The sequence below is a fragment of the Scyliorhinus canicula genome, chromosome 3, assembly GCF_902713615.1.
Source record: "Scyliorhinus canicula chromosome 3, sScyCan1.1, whole genome shotgun sequence".
NCBI classification, from domain to species: domain Eukaryota; kingdom Metazoa; phylum Chordata; class Chondrichthyes; order Carcharhiniformes; family Scyliorhinidae; genus Scyliorhinus; species Scyliorhinus canicula.
The window spans coordinates 60,286,216-60,303,208 of NC_052148.1; the positions used below are offsets into that span (position 1 = coordinate 60,286,216).

At 47.7% G+C, this 16,993-nt stretch overlaps 1 protein-coding gene across 1 annotated transcript in view; it reads right to left on the reverse strand.

Annotated features, from left to right (window-relative positions):
* The window catches only part of LOC119962685 (A disintegrin and metalloproteinase with thrombospondin motifs 12-like), a 740,693-nt gene that overhangs the window by 437,941 nt on the left and 285,759 nt on the right, over positions 1-16,993 (reverse strand). Inside the window, exons 7-8 of the mRNA XM_038790610.1 lie at positions 16,252-16,401; positions 3,720-3,863 (exon numbers count right to left, since the gene is read on the reverse strand). Coding sequence (XP_038646538.1) covers positions 3,720-3,863; positions 16,252-16,401 — 294 coding nt within the window. The remainder of the gene's footprint in view (positions 1-3,719; positions 3,864-16,251; positions 16,402-16,993) is intronic.

Consider the following 16,993-nt stretch of genomic DNA (forward strand, 5'->3'; position numbering starts at 1 on the left):
GATTTGATTGAAGTGCTCGAGGGGTTGCGGCGTTGGACAGCAAATGGGTATGCTTCCAGATGGAGAAGGTGGTGGCAGATCAGGGGGGTAGATATGTGATTGTGGCAGGGGCGCTGGAGGGGAGATTTGTGGCACAGTTAAGTGTATACGGTCCCAATTGGGACAATGTAGGATTCACGAAGAAGTTGTTTGGGGCAATTCCCGACTTGGACACACATGAGCTGATTGTGGGGGGGGACTGGAACTTGGTGCAGGAGCCAAGGTTGGACAGGTCACGGCCGCGCTCGCTGGTCCCATCCGGGGGTGGGGGGGGGGCGGTGGGGGGGATGGGGGCAAAGACGCTGGCTGGGCTAATGGTGGAAATGGGAGTGGTGGACCCTTGGAGGTTTCTGCACCCAAGGGAACGGGAGTACTCGTTTTCCTCAGCAGTCCATAAGGTATACTCGCGGATCGAGTTTTTTGTGCTGGGAAAGGCTTTGCTGGCTGGAGTCAAGGGGTCGGGATACACTGCAATTGCAGTGTCAGATCACGCGCCACATTGGGTGGATATGGTACTAGAGAATGGGGTAGCGCAGAGACCAGGGTGGAAACTGGATGTGGGGCTTTTGGGGAAACAAGTGTTCCATGAGAAAATTGAAAAGGTAATTAAGGAATATGTAGGTTTCAACTGTACGGGTGAGGTGTCGAAGGCAGTCGTCTGGGAGGCTCTAAAGGCGGTGGTGAGGGGTGAGGTGATTTTGTTTAAGGCCAGGGTGGACAAAGAGGAGAGGTTGGAGCGGCAGAGGGTAATAGATGAGATGTTGGAGGCAGATGTTGGTGGGAATGTTTGAAGAGGCGATAGGGAAGGGAGTGCTGCCACAAACCTTGGGGCAGGCATCGATTTCACTGTTGCTAAAAAAAGATAAGGATCCGACGGAGTGTGGGTCGTATAGTCCCATATCACTTCTGAATGTGGACGCAAAAGTATTGGCGAAGGTACTGCCGGGTATGCTGGAGGAGTGCCTCCCGAAGATAATAGGTGAGGATCAGGCGCGATTCGTGAGAGCGAGGCAGCTTTTTTCCAACATCAGGGGGGTTTTGAACATCGTTATGGCACCGGCGGAAGGGAAGAAAACAGAGGTGGTTGTGGCATTGGACGCCGAGAAGGCGTTTGACTGGGTAGAATGGAGGTACCTGATGGCAGTTCTGGAGCGGTTTGGGATTGGACCAAGATTTGTGAACTGGGTAAAGCTATTATATAAGGAGCCCAAGGCGAGTGTCCGCACAAACAATATCAGTTCGAGATACTTGTCTCTCCACCATGGGACGAGGCAGGGATGTCCTATGTCCCCCCTGCTGTTTGCACTAGCGATTGAGCCGTTCGCCATCGCATTAAGAAGTTCGGGAGCATGGAAAGGAATAGTGCGGGGGGGGGGAGGGGGGGGGGGGGGGGGGGGGGGGTAGAGCATAGGGTTCCTTATATGCCGACGACTTGCTGCTGTATGTGTCGGAACCGAGTGCGTCGATAGGAGGAATATTGGAGCTACTGCGAGTGGGTCTATCTCGGGGTACAAGCTGAACCTGGACAAGAGTGAGTATTTTGTGGTGTCTCGACCGAGGGTGGGGGCAGGGGTGGGGAGGCTGCCATTCCGTAGGGCAGGGACTCACTTTAGGTATCTGGGGATGCGGGTTGCCCAGGAGTGGGGGAGGCTTCGCAGGTACAACATCGCTAGTTTAGTGGGGAGAGTGAAAGCCGATTTGGCAAGGTGAGATGGTCTCTCTCTGCCACTGGCGGGTCGGGTACAGGTGGTTAAAATGAATGTGTTGCCGCGATTTCTGTTTATTTTTCAATGGCTACCGATTCTCCTGCCAAAGTCTTTTTTCAGGGAGATTGAAAGAAGGATTACCTTGTTCATATGGGGAGGGAAGGTGGCCAGAGTGAGAAAGGTGCTGCTACAGAGCGGAAGTCAGGCAGGGGGTTGGGTCTCCCGAAACTGATATACTACTACTGGGCGGTGAATGTGGAGAAGGTGCGGAGCTGGGTCAGAGGGGTTGATTCCCAGTGGGTCAGAATGGAGGAGAGTCTGTGCAGGGGGTCGGGGCTGAAAGCACTAGCAACAGCGCCGCTCCCGATAGCTCCGGGGAAATACTCGGGGAGTCCGGTAATAATAGCTTCATTGAAAATCTGGAGGCAGTTTCGCCAACACTTCGGGTTGGGGGCAGGGTCAAGGGATATGCCGATTTGGGGGAACCACAGATTTGAGCCAGGGAGGAGGGATGGAAGTTTTCGGAAATGGGAAGAGAAGGGGGTTAAGACGCTAAAAGATTTGTTTCTTCGGGGCCGGTTTGTAGGATTGAAGGAGCTGGAAGCGAAGTATGGGCTGGAGGAGCAGGGAGAAATGTTTAGATACATGCAGGTTTGGGATTTTGCCGGGAAGGAGATACAGAGCTTCCCGGAGGAACCGGCCTCCACATTGCTGGAGGAGGTGCTGACGACAAGGGGACTGGAGAAGGGGGTAGTGTCAGCGGTGTACGGAGCTATTTTGGAAGAGGATAAGGTACCACTGGAAGGGATCAAAGCAAAGTGAGTGAAGAGCTGAGAGAGGTTATAGAGGAGGGGGTCTGGTGTGAGGTGCTCCGGAGAGTAAATGCCTCCACCTCATGTGCGAGGTTGGGGCTGATACAGCTGAAGGTGGTATATAGAGCGCACCTCACGAGGGCGAGGATGAGCCGATTCTTTGAAGGAGTAGAAGATGTGTGTGAGCGTTCTGGGGCGGGGGGGGGGGGGGGGGGGGGGGGGGGGGTGCTAGGGTTGGAAACGGGTGCGGTGGCAGATATCGTAGCCTTCGCCTCGTTGATCTCCCGAAGGCGGACCCTGCTGGGATGGAAAGCAGCCTCTCCACCCTGTGCCCTGGCATGGCGGGGGGACCTATTGGAATACTTGACCCTTGAGAAGGTTAAGTTCGAACTGAGGGGAAGCTCGGTTCTTTTGTAGATTCTTTAAGGTGTGCCATCTTTTACATTGGTTCCCTGGTTGTACAGTAGCATGCTCAGTATTGATCTTTTCCACAACCGTCTGCTTGTCATGTTGCACTGCGCTCCATGAGAAAGACCACCACGAGGGCTAAATAAGGCAATCCTGCTCATTCTCATTTCACACTGCATCATTGGCCCACTTCATTGCTTCCTCAGCTCCATTTTGTGCCTTCTCATTTGGTTTTATTTGCCAAACCACTTTTGCAAAGGATGAAATGTCCTTTGAAATATCTACACACTTTGTAATGGCTGCAACAATACTTTGCTCCCCGTAGATAGCCACTTGCCTTTGAAATGTAAAATCTGTAAAATTTATGCCAGTCACTGTACTCCCTTTGATGGCTTTCCAGAGCTACAATCTACATGGAACAGTGTTCACCATTAAGTATTCAATAGGTCTGTCTGGCACCATCCTGATAAGTCAGAATCATTAACTGCTCCGCACTCTGGTACTGCCATTTTAATGCTAGAAGTGAAAATTCTATTGTTATTTATTCCATACAAGTCAAGGGGAAACTGCCCGTTTGCAATGTTTTGCCAGCAATTGCTTCTTTCTCCCATTTGGGCCCCATAAAATCTTCCAATGTCGCAGCCCAGCAGAATAATTTTCTTTATGGAAAACGAGAGCAATTTGCAAATCGAACTGATAAAGAAAATTATTCTGTTCAAATTATAAAGTGGCACACGTTAAATAAATTACTCACTCCAGGAAACGTGTGATGTAATCTTTGCTGCAGTGAGACCATATGAGAGGAGACTGATCATATTGCAACTGGCGAGACATGATGAAGTGATGCTTCTCCATTGGTTCGCAGTCATTGCCCTGTCCATCATGCTGGCTGCCAAAGCTGTAATAAAGATAACAATCACGGTATTTCATCAGGAATATCACCACAAGTAGGGCATTTCCTTTCTGTAAAATTGCAAATTTTATCCATTATTTTTAGAACAAGCGCTGCAGACTTAAATTGCTGTGAGTGTTTCAGAGAACACAAGCTGCGATCTCTGGACTCGAGACACCCTTTCACAGTCCGAAAAAACCCAATTATAATGCGATGAGGGAAGATGTCCTGTATGCCCGAGGGATGGAGCAGGGAATTCCAGAGGAGCCTCAGAGATTGCAGATGGTCAAATCAGTACATAGTGCTTTCTACCTGTGTGGACCAAAGTGAGCTCTAAAACGTCGATGTGCAGGCTGGTACAGGAATCAGCTCACAGTGGGGACAGCAAATAGGAATGCTGTGGCGGGGACAGTAAATTGAGGGGAATAGACACTGCTCCCTGCAGCAGGGAGTCCAAACGGCTGTGTAGCCTGCCCAGTGCCAGGGCTCGGGACAACTGCTCAGGGCTGGAGAATAACTTACAGCGGGAGAGGGTTTATCCAGTTGTCGTGGTCCACGTAGGCACCAATAACAGAGGCAGGACAAAGGAAGAGATTCTGCACAATCAGTATGAAGACACAGTCATTAAAGTAAGAAGCAGAACCACAAAAGTAATAATCTCTGGATTATTATCTGAACCGCATGCAAATTGCATAGGGAAAATATGATTTGGAAACTGAATGAGTGGCTCTAATGTGGGAGTGGTAGGTTGCAGATCACATGGCATTGAGGAAAGTGGGGACTGTAGCCATCTGGGATGGCCACTTATAAAGGATCCCGGGAAATATGACCACCTGCAAAGGACCATGGGAAATATGGTTGTGGAAGCTTTGGAACAGCTGCAGAGGAGATTTACCAGGATGTTGCCTGGTATGGAGGGAAAATCTTATGAGGAAAGGCTGATGGACTTGAGGTTGTTTTCGTTAGAGAGAAGAAGGTTAAGAGGTGACTTAATAGAGGCATACAAAATGATCAGAGGGTTAGTTAGGGTGGACAGTGAGAGCCTTCTCCCGCGGATGGAGGTGGCTAGCACGAGGGGACATAGCCTTAAATTGAGGGGTAATAGATATAGGACAGAGGTCAGAGGTAGGTTTTTTACGCAAAGAGTGGTGAGGCCGTGGAATGCCCTACCTGCAACAGTAGTGCACTCGCCAACATTGAGGGCATTTAAAAGTTTATTGGATAAGCATATGGACGATAATGGCATAGTGTAGGTTAGATGGCCTTCAGTTTCTGACTTCCCATGTCGGTGCAACATCGTGGGCCGAAGGGCCTGTACTGCGCTGTATCGTTCTATGTTCTATGTTCTATGGTCAACCCAGGACTCAGAAGCTCAGAGCTTATGTATACTGGCAACTCAGATAGCTAGACGCTTTCAAAACCCCCAGCTACTTTGCATTCTAATGGCCCATTTCCCCAGAACAAAAGACCTGTACTCAGGTAACAGATACGGAAACAGGTTCATCGGCGCCACTCCCTTTGCTCAGGGAGCCCAAAAAGCCAAGGTCAATGACCAGTCAGGACACGCACCACCATCAAGGCACCCGTCCCTTTATTGGCCAAAATCGAAGGCCGTAATCGAAGCCTGACGAATTATTGGGTCCAAAGCTAAGGACCACCCAAAAGAGCGCAAAACCCCAGAAGGATAAAGAGAGGCACTGCCATGTGTTCAGTCTCTCTTGGCCCCAGCGCTCGGTCTCTCTTGGCCCTGACCTCTGCCTAAAACCAAGTGTAGCATCACGACCAGAAGACACGTTCAAGACCAACGATCACTACCAGATGTATGAGCCCAGCAGAAATGAAGTCACTTCTCCAGACCCAGCCACAGAGATCCAAACAAAGGCCTTGTTCCTCTGCATAAAGCTGGGTGCCTGAAGTTAAGTACATGTTCTTGTAGTGTTAGGTGTAATTTAGCTTGTAATGTTTTATGTTGAATGTCAAAATAATTCTTGTGTGTAAATAAACTATCATTGAACTTGAACTAACTAACTGGTTGTTTGGTCTTTGATCAATATCCGGTAAAATCTTGTGGTGGTATCATTTGATACCTGGCGACTCTGAAAAGCAATATCATCATTAATAACTGTCATATCAGTATCCAGTTAAAAAGAGCAACAGGACTATACCATTGGGCTATACCATTGTTGAGTTGTATAACTAAGGAATTAGAGAGGGATTTAAATTAGGGGGGGGAAGGGATCAAGCTTGGGGAGATGTAGCAAATCAAAGGGAATTAGAGAGGGATTTAAATTGGGGGGGGAAGGGATCAAGCTTGGGGAGATGTAGCAAATCAAAGGGTAGAGTCCAGACAGGACAGCAAAACAATAATATGGGAAATGAGGGTCAGAGAACAGCAGGAAGGGACAAAGAGAAAAAGGTGTAAAAATACACCGATAGGCAAGGCTGGGACAAAGATAACAAAAATACAAGACTAAAGGCTCTGTATCTGAATGCACATAGCATTCAGAACAAAGCAAATGATAGCACGCATTGAAGTAAATAAATATGATCCCAATAGCCATTATGGAGACATGGCTTAAGGAAGGTTGGTTCCTGAATATTAAGGGCAAAAAAGCATTCAAGAAGAATAGAAGGCTAAGGAAAGGTGGAGGGGATAGTACTGCTGCTCAAGAATGGCATTGGTGTAATTGATAAAGGTGACCTCAGTAGGAGGTCAGGATGTAGAATCAGTTGCATGAAGATGCAGAACAGTTGGGGAAAGAAGTCACTCATAACCTCATTATTTAAATCTATGGAACTCTTTGCCGCAGAAGGCTGTGGAAGCCAAATCACTGAGTGTCTTTAAGACAGAGATCAATAGGTTCTTCATCAATAAGGGGATCAGGGGCAATGGGGGGAAGGCAGGAGAATAGAGATGAGAATAATATCAACCATGATTGAATGGCGGAGTTTAAATTTAAATAAGGGCAACCATGATGGCATGAAAGATGAACTAGCTGAAATGAACTGGGACATTAGGCTATGGGATACATCAATGGGAAAGCAGTGGCAGACATTTAAGGGAATATTTCAGAATACTCGGAATATTCCCATCAAAGAGAAAAATTCTTAAAGGAGGACCCATGGTTAACTGGAGAATTTAAGGAATCAGCAGCGTCCCTCACCGATGCTGCGACCACTAAGGGGCTAGCGGTCGTGTGTAAAACACCCAGCCGCCACAAAATAAACGGCTGGAGAATTGCCAGGTCCATGGCCACGCATGCGCATGGTGACGACCTGAAGCGGCCTCGCCCTACAACATTGCACCGGCCGTGCCTGGAGCCGACTTGCCAGATAGTGCCTCCCGAGCCACCCGCTGGCCTTCCCCCTCCCACCCCACACCAGACCACCCGGCCCTCGCGGAAGCCCCCCCCCCCCGGCCAGCAGCACGGCTCTGCCTGATTGTGGCAGTGCTGGACATAGTCCACAGCCTCCACGACAGGTTCCAGCACGGCTGGGACCACACGCCCCTGCTCCATCGTGTACGCGGCCGATCGGGGATGGAGCATCAGGGGAGGGCCTTCAGGTGACGTCCTGAGGCTGTCCCAAAAGCGTGTGGCGCACACCAGAATGAGATCATTTCAGAGGGGCGGAGCATGCAAAACAGCCGCCACCCCCGATTCCATCATAAAAAGGGATTCTTCGCCCGATCGCTGATTACGAAATCGGCGTCGGGAAACGGAGAATCATGCCCCATGTGTGACCAATTTGTTGGAGTCCTCTGAAGGAGTAACCTGCTCTGGGGATGAATCTGTAGATGTGCTATACTTCGATTTTCAAAAGATATTTGCTAAGGTGGCACATAAAAGGTTACTGCGGAAAATACAAAGTTCATGGTGTAGGGGTAACATATTAGCCTGGGTAGAAGATTGGTTGGCTGGCAGAAAATAGAGTATATATAGGTGGGTCTTTATTTCTGATTGACAGGATGTGATGAGTGGAGTACACAGGGGTCAGTGCTGGGGCCTCAACCCTATACAATTCATATCAATCAACTAGATGAAGGGAGCGAAGGCATGGTAACAAGATTTGAAGATAACACAAATGGAAAATGAAATGAAAATGAAAATGAAAATCGCTTATTGTCACGAGTAGGCTTCAATGAAGTTACTGTGAAAAGCCCCTAGTCGCCACATTCCGGTGCCTGTCCGGGGAGGCTGGTACAGGAATCGAACCGTGCTGCTGGCCTGCTTGGTCTGCTTTAAAAGCCAGCGATTTAGCCCAGTGAGCTAAACCAGCTAAACCAGAAGGATAGACTTGGATTGTTTGCCTTAGAGCAGAGGAGACTGAATGGGGACATGATTGAGAAGTATAAAATTATGAGGGGTATAGAAAGAGTAAACAAGAAGAAACATTTCCCCTTAGTGGATGGATCAATGACCACAAGGCATAGATTTAGAGTAAGGAGCAAGAGGTTCAGAGGGGATGTGAAGACAAGCCTGTTCACTCAGAGAGTGATGGGAGTTTGGAACTCGTTGCCTCACTGGTGGAGGCAGAGACCCTCATAACATTTAAGAAGTATTCAGATGTGTACTTGGCAATGCCAAGGCACACAGGACTATGGGCCAAGTGCTGGAAAATGGGATTAGGATACTTAGGTGGTTGTTTTTCACTGGTACAGACACAATGGGCTGAAGGGCCTTTTCTGTGCTGTAGACCTCTATGAAAATGAAATGAAATGAAAATCGCTTATTGTCACGAGTAGGCTTCAATGAAGTTACTGTGAAAAGCCCCTAGTCGCCACATTCCGGCGCCTGTCCGGGGAGGCTGTTACGGGAATCGAACCGTGCTGCTGGCCTGCTTGGTCTGCTTTTAAAGCCAGCGATTTAGCCTGGTGAGCTAAACCAGCCCCTATGACTCCATGAAGAGGACATGAGGAGATTGCAAATGGATATCGACAGGTTGAGTGAGTGGGCAGAAATCTGGCAGATGGAGTATAATGTGTGTAAATGTGAAGTTGTTCACTTTGGCAGGAAGAATAAAAAAGCAGAGTATTATCGAAATGGAGAACAACTGCAGATTCAGAGATAAAAGGGGTCTAGATGTTAAAATGTATGAGTCACAACAAGTTAGTACGCAGGTACAGCAAGTAATTAAGAAGCTTCGTGGAATGTGTTCCTTAATTACAAGAAGAATTGAACAAAAAAGTAGGAAACCTATGCTTCAGTTACAACGGGGCATTGGTGAGACCATATTTTGAAGCGTCATTTTGGGCTCAATTGGTGGGTTGTTTCTCGACAGCCGTGTTAGTGAGATCGCGGCCCCTATTTCACGGTATTTGCTGGAAATGAGCCCCCACAAGCATATCGCCATTACTGGCTGCCTCGCCGTCTGATTCACCAGAAACGCACCTCGGCATCTCGCTGAGGGGGAGCTACTTTTAAACACTCCCTCAGCATTCACTCCAGTTAACACAGTGGCATGGCAGCGTGCAGACCTGCTCCTCGCTTTGGCGATGCCAACCTGGCCCAACTTCTCAACGCTGTAGAGACGGGATATCCGGTTCACCCAAAGGGGTCGGAGGATCAGCAGCAGGGTCACCAGTAACCCCTGGGAGGCAGTGACAGAAGCTGTGTGTGCAGCGTGACCAGGAGGAATAGCATCCAATGTCGGAAGAAGATCAACAAAGTCCACCGAGCTGCAAGGTATGTTATCACCACTCTCCTGGCATCAGTTCCCCATGCCACCTCTCAAATTACCAAACCCCCGCCCCCAAACCACTGGCTGACACCTCACACCCTCCTTGCATCCATTCTTCGTGCTTGTTCCTCAGCACCCCCGGCACAGCCCCCTCGTGTCCAGTTGTGGTAGCCACACATGACACCTGTTATAGAGCCCCGCGATACATTAAGCGCAAGACTTACAAAGCCCTCTCTATGTCCCCACAGGAGGAGATAGCCCATAATAAGTGGGGAAGGGCCAAGTGGAGGCGGGGGTGGGGGGGAGCACCAGGGATCCGAGACTTCACACCTTGTGAAGAACGGGCCCTGGAGATTGCGCCGTTGACCGAGGGGAGAGCAGTCATTGGCAGCGATGCTGGCCCGTGCCGCAGAGGTGAGGGTCCACTGCTCCTTCATCCAGATAAACTGACTCAAGTGAATTGTTTATGTCAGACAAAATGATCCTTCCCTCTCACCGACCACATGTTTATTCTCTCGAAGGATCGCCACCTGATGTGGCTGGGCCATTCGGAGTCATCCCCACCCCCGCCACTCAAGAGACCACCTCGGAGGAGAGCTGCAAAGACACCACCATTGAGGCATCACGTCTATCTATCAGAGAGGCGGTAACCTGGTGGTGTGGTCACTGGACTAATAAACCAGAGGCCCAGAGTAATGCTCTGAAGATCCAGGTTCAAATCCTGCCGCTGCAGATGATGAAATTTGAATTCAATAAAAATCTGGAATTAAAAGTCTAACGATGACCATTGTTGATCGTCTTAAAAACCTATCTGGTTCACTCATGCCCGTAGGGAAGGAAATCGACCATCTTTATCTGGTCCAGTCTACGTGTGACTCCAGATCTAAAGCAATATGGTTGACTCTTAATTATCTCAAGGGTAATTAGGGATGGGCAATAAATGCTGGCACAGCCTGCGGTGCCAACATCCCATGAACAAATGTAAAAATAAATTATCCTCACCTTCCACCAGTGCAGAGACACACATCTCAGTGGGCGGTATTAGGGGACAGATATCTGGGGCACAATCTAGTTAGCACCACACAGTTGCTGATGCACATCAGATGGAGGCCAGAACATCCATGGGACTCATTAGTTGTAGGTCTGCTGGGTCCCAGAACTTTGCTGAGTCCCAGTCAGATGCAGTGCCTCTGGAAAACTTTATTCCAGAGCTGATGCAGATGCTAGTACGGCCGTGAAATTCAGGAGGGGAGGTCACCGATACTCCTACAAATAGCTGATTGGTGGAGTCCCAATGGCTCAGGCGCAGGAGATAATGCCAACAACGTGTGGCACGAAGGCCAACACTGTTAGGGTGACGTCCGCAGTGGAAAGCCTGCAGTACAACGGTTTCATCTTGAGTGATGGTGTCCAAAGCATGGCTCAGTCTATAATGACCATGGCTGATGGCCTTGACATCATGTCCCAATCGCTGAATGACATGTGCAAGTATACATTGCCAGGGCACGTCACAGTGTCGTCCAGTCACTGAGGAGCATCATTGAGGGTGTTGACACCATGATGCAGACAACGGGGCGGCATCAGGACTGGCAAAGCCAGAGACACACAGGCCTCTGGTGCTCACTACAGCTGCTCTTCCATCCCATGGAGACCCCTAGGGCCCTACAGGCACGGTCAGGAAGTGCTGGAGGCAAACCCGGGGCCTGCCACCAAGGAGACAGTTTACGGTTCTTCAGAATCCCCCGACTGGCGCATCTCAAGGGCAACGGGCAGAACAGGGTGGCAGGGCAACGCTTGTGACACCGGTAGGTAGGTAGGCCGGGGCCCACTACAGTGCAGGAGGCCATTCAGCCCATCAAGTCTGCATCGACCCTCCTACCTAGGCCCATACCCCTAAGCCAGGGGTGTCAAACTCAAATACACCGTGGGCCAAAATTAAAAAATCGGGACAAGTCGAGGGTCGGACTGGTTCAATGTTTTTTTGCAAAACTTATTGAAATGAACTTATTGAACCTGGAACTAATAAAGCTTAGGTTATTGCCTATAAAAACAACATTAAATATTAAATAAATAAATAAATCAGTTGCATTTATTTCTTATTGCTTTATCTGGAGCTTTTCCAGAGTAATTTCTAATGAAAATATTTTTCCACAGGCCAACACTTTGTGATTCACACTATACCTGAATAAACTCGGCATCAGCCATATCATACGCCATAGGCGCTTCAATTGCTGGGGCCAGCTTTAATAGTAATTAGATATTATTAGGGCAGCACGGTGGCCTAGTGGTTAGCACAACCGCCTCACGGCGCTGAGGTCCCAGGTTCGATCCCGGCTCTGGGTCACTGTCCGTGTGGAGTTTGTACGTTCTCCCCGTGTCTGCGTGGGTTTCGCCCCCACAACCCAAAAATGTGCAGAGTAGGTGGATTGGCCACGCTAAATTGCCCCTTAATTGGAAAAAATAATTGGCTAATCTAAATTTTTAAAAAAAAATATTAACATTTTAAAAAATAAGTAATTAGATATTATCTCGCGGGCCAAAGATAATTCCACCGCGGGCCGGATTTGGCCCGCGGGCCTTGAGTTTGACATATATGCCCTAAGTTATCCCTGTAACCCAGTAATCCCATCTGATATTTGGGACACTAAGGGGCAATTTAGAATGGCCAATCCACCTAAGCTGCACATTTTTGGACAGTGGGAGGAAACCGGAGCACCTGGAGGTAAGCCACTCGGACACGGGGAGAAAGTGAAAACTGCACACACAGTCATCCGAAACCTGAATTGAACCGGGTCCCTGGTTCTGGGAGGCAACAGTGCTAAGCACTGTGCCACTGCGCCGTCCCAAGAAAGGAGGGGAATTAAGGAGGAAGGTGGGAGCGGATGGACGAAGCATCAGCCTATGAGAAGCGGGTGAGGACCCTTGCAACCCTTGTTGCACTTGAGATGCGCCAGTGAGTGGATTCTGAAGAACTGGAAACTTGTCCTCCATCCTCTGGTTTCTCCTGAGGCTCCTCCCCATTCTCACCCACCATCCCCTCCTGGTCCAGTTCCTCCTCCTTCCTCATGGGGGCCGCATATCTCTTCCTCCAGCATGTTGCTCCGCTGCTGTGCCAGGTTGTGGAGGATACTGCAGACCAACACAAAGCAGTACATCTCCCTATGGGAGTTATATTCAACTTCAATCTCACTAATTCGATGAAAATTGGGGTTCATGATATGTTCGCCACATTTGGCCGAGATCGGAACTTGCCATCAGGAGCAGGTCAGTTAGATTGCAAACCGATTTGTGCCCTCAATTTCGGTTTTCCTGCTATTTAACCGGCATACCCAGATCTACGCCGGATGTAACGCAGTGGTAAATCACACCCCACATTTTTAAAACTGTGTGTATTTGTGGTCTCCTTATTAAAGAAATAATGTAAATGCACTGGAGGCAATTCAGAGAGGGTACGAGATTGATAATTGGAATAAGCGAGTTGTCTCAAGAGGAAAGGTTGAACAGACTGGGCTTGCTTCCACCTCAGTAGGAAGCATATAAGATACTTAACAGTCTTGACAAGGTGCATGTGGAAAGGATGTTTCCTCTTACGGGCGAGGCCAGAACTAGGGGCACTGTTTTAAAATTAGGAGCCATCCGTTTAGGACAGAGATGAGGAGATTTATTTTTTGCTCTGAGAGGGTTGTGTGACTTTGAAACTCACTATCTCAGAGACAATGGAACCAGGGGTCATTGAATATATTTAAGACTGAGGTAAAATGATTCTTGCTGAGCAAGGGAGTCAAATGTTATCGGGTGTAAATGGGAATGTGAAACTTGAAACAAAATTAGATCAGCCATGATCTTACTGAATGGCAGAGCGGGCTCGGGGGGCTACTTTTACTCCTCTTTTGTATGTTTGTATGTCTAAAGAATTGAAAGCATGTTTGATTCCACAATATCCAATTGGGCAGCATAGAACATAGAACATAGAACATAGAACATAGAACATAGAACAGTACAGCACAGAACAGGCCCTTCGGCCTTCGACGTTGTGCCGAGCATTGTCCAAAACCAAGATCAAGCTATTCCACTCCCTGTCATTCTGGTGTGCTCCATGTGCCTATCCAATAACCACTTGAAAGTTCCTAAAGTGTCCGACTCCACTATCACAGCAGGCAGTCCATTCCACACCCTAACCACTCTCTGAGTAACGAACCTCCCTCGGACATCCCTCCGATATCTCCCACCCTGAACCTTATAGTTATGCCCCCTTGTAACAGCTACATCCACCCAAGGAAATAGTCTCTGAACGTCCACTCTATCTATCCCCCTCATCATCTTATAAACCTCTATTAAGTCACCTCTCATCCTCCTCCACTCCAAAGAGAAAAGCCCTAGCTCCCTCAACCTTTCCTCATAAGACCTATCCTGCAAACCAGGCAGCATCCTGGTAAATCTCCTTTGCACCCTTTCCAATGCTTCCACATCCTTCCTATAATGAGGTGACCAGAACTGCACACAATATTCCAAATGTGGTCTCACCAGGGTCATGTATAGTTGCAGCATAACCCCACGGTTCTTAAACTCAAGCCCCCTGTTAATAAACGCTAACACACTAGAAGCCTTCTTCACGGCTCTATCCACTTGAGTGGCAACCTTCAGAGATCTGTGGACATGAACCCCAAGATCTCTCTGTTCCTCCACATTCCTCAGAACCCTGTGGCTAGCACTGCAGCATCACAGCACCAGAGTCCCAGGTTCGATTCCCCACTGGGTCACTGTCTGTGCGGAGTCTGCATGCTGACCCCATGTCTGCTTGGGTTTCCTCCAGGTGCTCCGGTTTCCTCCCACAGTCCAAAGACGTGAAGGTTAGGTGGATTGGCCATGCTAAATTGCCCTTAGTGTCCCAAAAGGTTAGGAGGGGTTATTGGGTTGCAGGGATAGGGTGGAAGTGAGGGCTTAAGTGGGTCGGTGCAGTCTCGATGGGCTGAATGGCCTCCTTCTGCATTGTATATTCTATGACTGTTCTATGATGCTGCATTATTTTGCCTGTATCAGTTCAGTTTAAGAGAGGGACATTGAGCAACCTGAGAACAGATCACTTGCCCACTCAATCTCTAGTCGTGCAAAGACCTGATTGAACCTGAGGAAGAACTAGAAAATATTACAATCTAAGTGGCTGAAAAAGAAGAAATACATGTTTCCATTCAGAATTAATGTATTCTTAAAGAAGGGAGCAGATGACAGATCATCCCAAGGTGACAGCATCTGACGTAATAATGGTCTGTGAGTACTTAACGATTATTTCAAAATTCTTTCTATTGAAAGGTTCAGACAAAATAATCTTCACACAGGAAAACATGTGAAGTTAACATCATTTAAAGGTTTCAAAAACAGCACTTTTGAATATGTAATTTGAAGCCACCAAAGCACCATGCACTTACTTGATCCATTAAAATCTGTTCTCTAATTAAACACTAACAAAGCCCAAACAACAATCCAAATAACATTAGCCCACAAAAGGGGAACATAGCTAACCAGGTTTCTGTATTTTCCGTATGCTTTTCTCCATTCCTGTTGCATCTCACTGGAGCACAGTGTCAAAGATACAGCTTGATTTGCAATGCTGCTTCATGCATGATTGTTATAAAATTATTTACCGCATCAAAATTATTTTGGCCTGGTATGGTTCTGTTCTCATTTTGCAACAGTGAAATACTTGCCAACGTCATTGATTTTAATCCTTCCGAACCTAGGACCACTGCAGTCAAATGCAGCATCGCAGACAAGGCACCCACCGACAGTTAACACAAAACACAGGCCCAGATTTCTGTCCCCAGGTAAGCCGCACAATAGGTGATCTTCTGCCTTAGCCAACCTGATCTTTAAAAATGTCCACCTACAGATCGGATTTTCACTTTGGGGGGGGGGGGGGGGGGGGGGGGGAGTCAAGACGGGTTACACCAGAACTGATGTTGAGGCTGCTAGGTGCAGAGGCTGGCTAGGTGGAAGGCTTGCCTCTGTGCAGTGGGACAATCTATAAACAAAATCATTTTTTAAAAAGCATCCCTCCAGCCTTCAACACACCTCACCAATCCCTCCCCCACCCCCAGACACTTCCCACACTCCTGAGCCAACCCATATCCCTCTAACCATCACCAAGGCCCCTTAAACCCAATATTCTAACTCCTGCCAATTAATCACAAACCATGTGAAGCTTTACACCTTTCATGTTAACTCACCTGCTATCATAGAACCCTTGCATGACAGCTTTTACAGCTGGACAGTTCCAATGAGTGTGCATGTAGAAAGTGCAGAATCATATTCACTTCTAACAATCCCAGAGGGTGATTAACCTCCCAAAAGGATACTGGGACCCTATCCAAAGGGGAAGGTTACCATATCTCTATAAAGGGATATCTAGCTAGCCAAACAAATCCAGCAAATTCAGCCATGCTCTTATCTGGTCTAATCTGCACTCACTGGAGTCCACAATCCTGATCTTCCAAAATCCTACTTCAATGAAGGCAGCTGGTAATTTAGTTGCGCAGCTGCCTCCGTAAACCCCACATGTGCAGTGCAAACCCCTGGTTTGATTCCAGCCACCCTGCCAGGTTCAGGGGCGAGATGAAATCTTGGCCATTTCCAGGACACAGTTTTCCTAACCTGTGAAACTGGTGTATGTTTTTGAAATGAATGACTATCTTTGCATATAAGAAATAAAATGTGATACCTGTGACCAATCTCATGGGCGATGGTAAATGCTACTGGCAAGCCAGAATCCTCATTAATGTTGCAACTTCGAAGTGGTTGACACATTCCCGAGACATGAGACAAACCTAACGTCTCACAGGGGCGATTCATTCCAGCACAGATATCCAACCTGCAATAAAAAGGCATTTAGATCATTTAGAAATTATGATACATAGTGCCCTTAGTTTTTTAGATTAAAATATATGTCTAAATTTCATAAATTTTTCATACGAATTAGCAAAAGCAAAAAAAAAATTGTACGCTAGCATTATCGCCTCAAACAATAATGGCCAAAGGAATGTGGACATCTTATGCCATATTCATCTTTAAATCCCTCTATAGCAATCATTGTTCAAAGCCTCCAAACCATTGTTCATAAACAGCAGGCAGAGCATTTTCAATAAATTGCCAAAGCATTTCAACCTTAATGTAATACTTTCTGCTGCTACCGTTAGGAAAACAAAGGTAGTTTTCAGGGATTTATATTTTTATTGGTAAACATTAGAAACAAGTGAGTTTCTAGGGGCTGGTTTAGCACACTGGGCTAAATTTCTGGCTTTTAAAGCAGGCCAGCAGCACGGTTCAATTCCCGGACCAGCCTCCCCGAACAGGTGCCGGAATGTGGCGACTAGGGGCTTTTCACAGTAACTTCATTGAAGCCTACTCGTGACAATAAGCAATTTTCATTTCAGTTTAACTTAATATTTCTGTGCCTGGAAGGG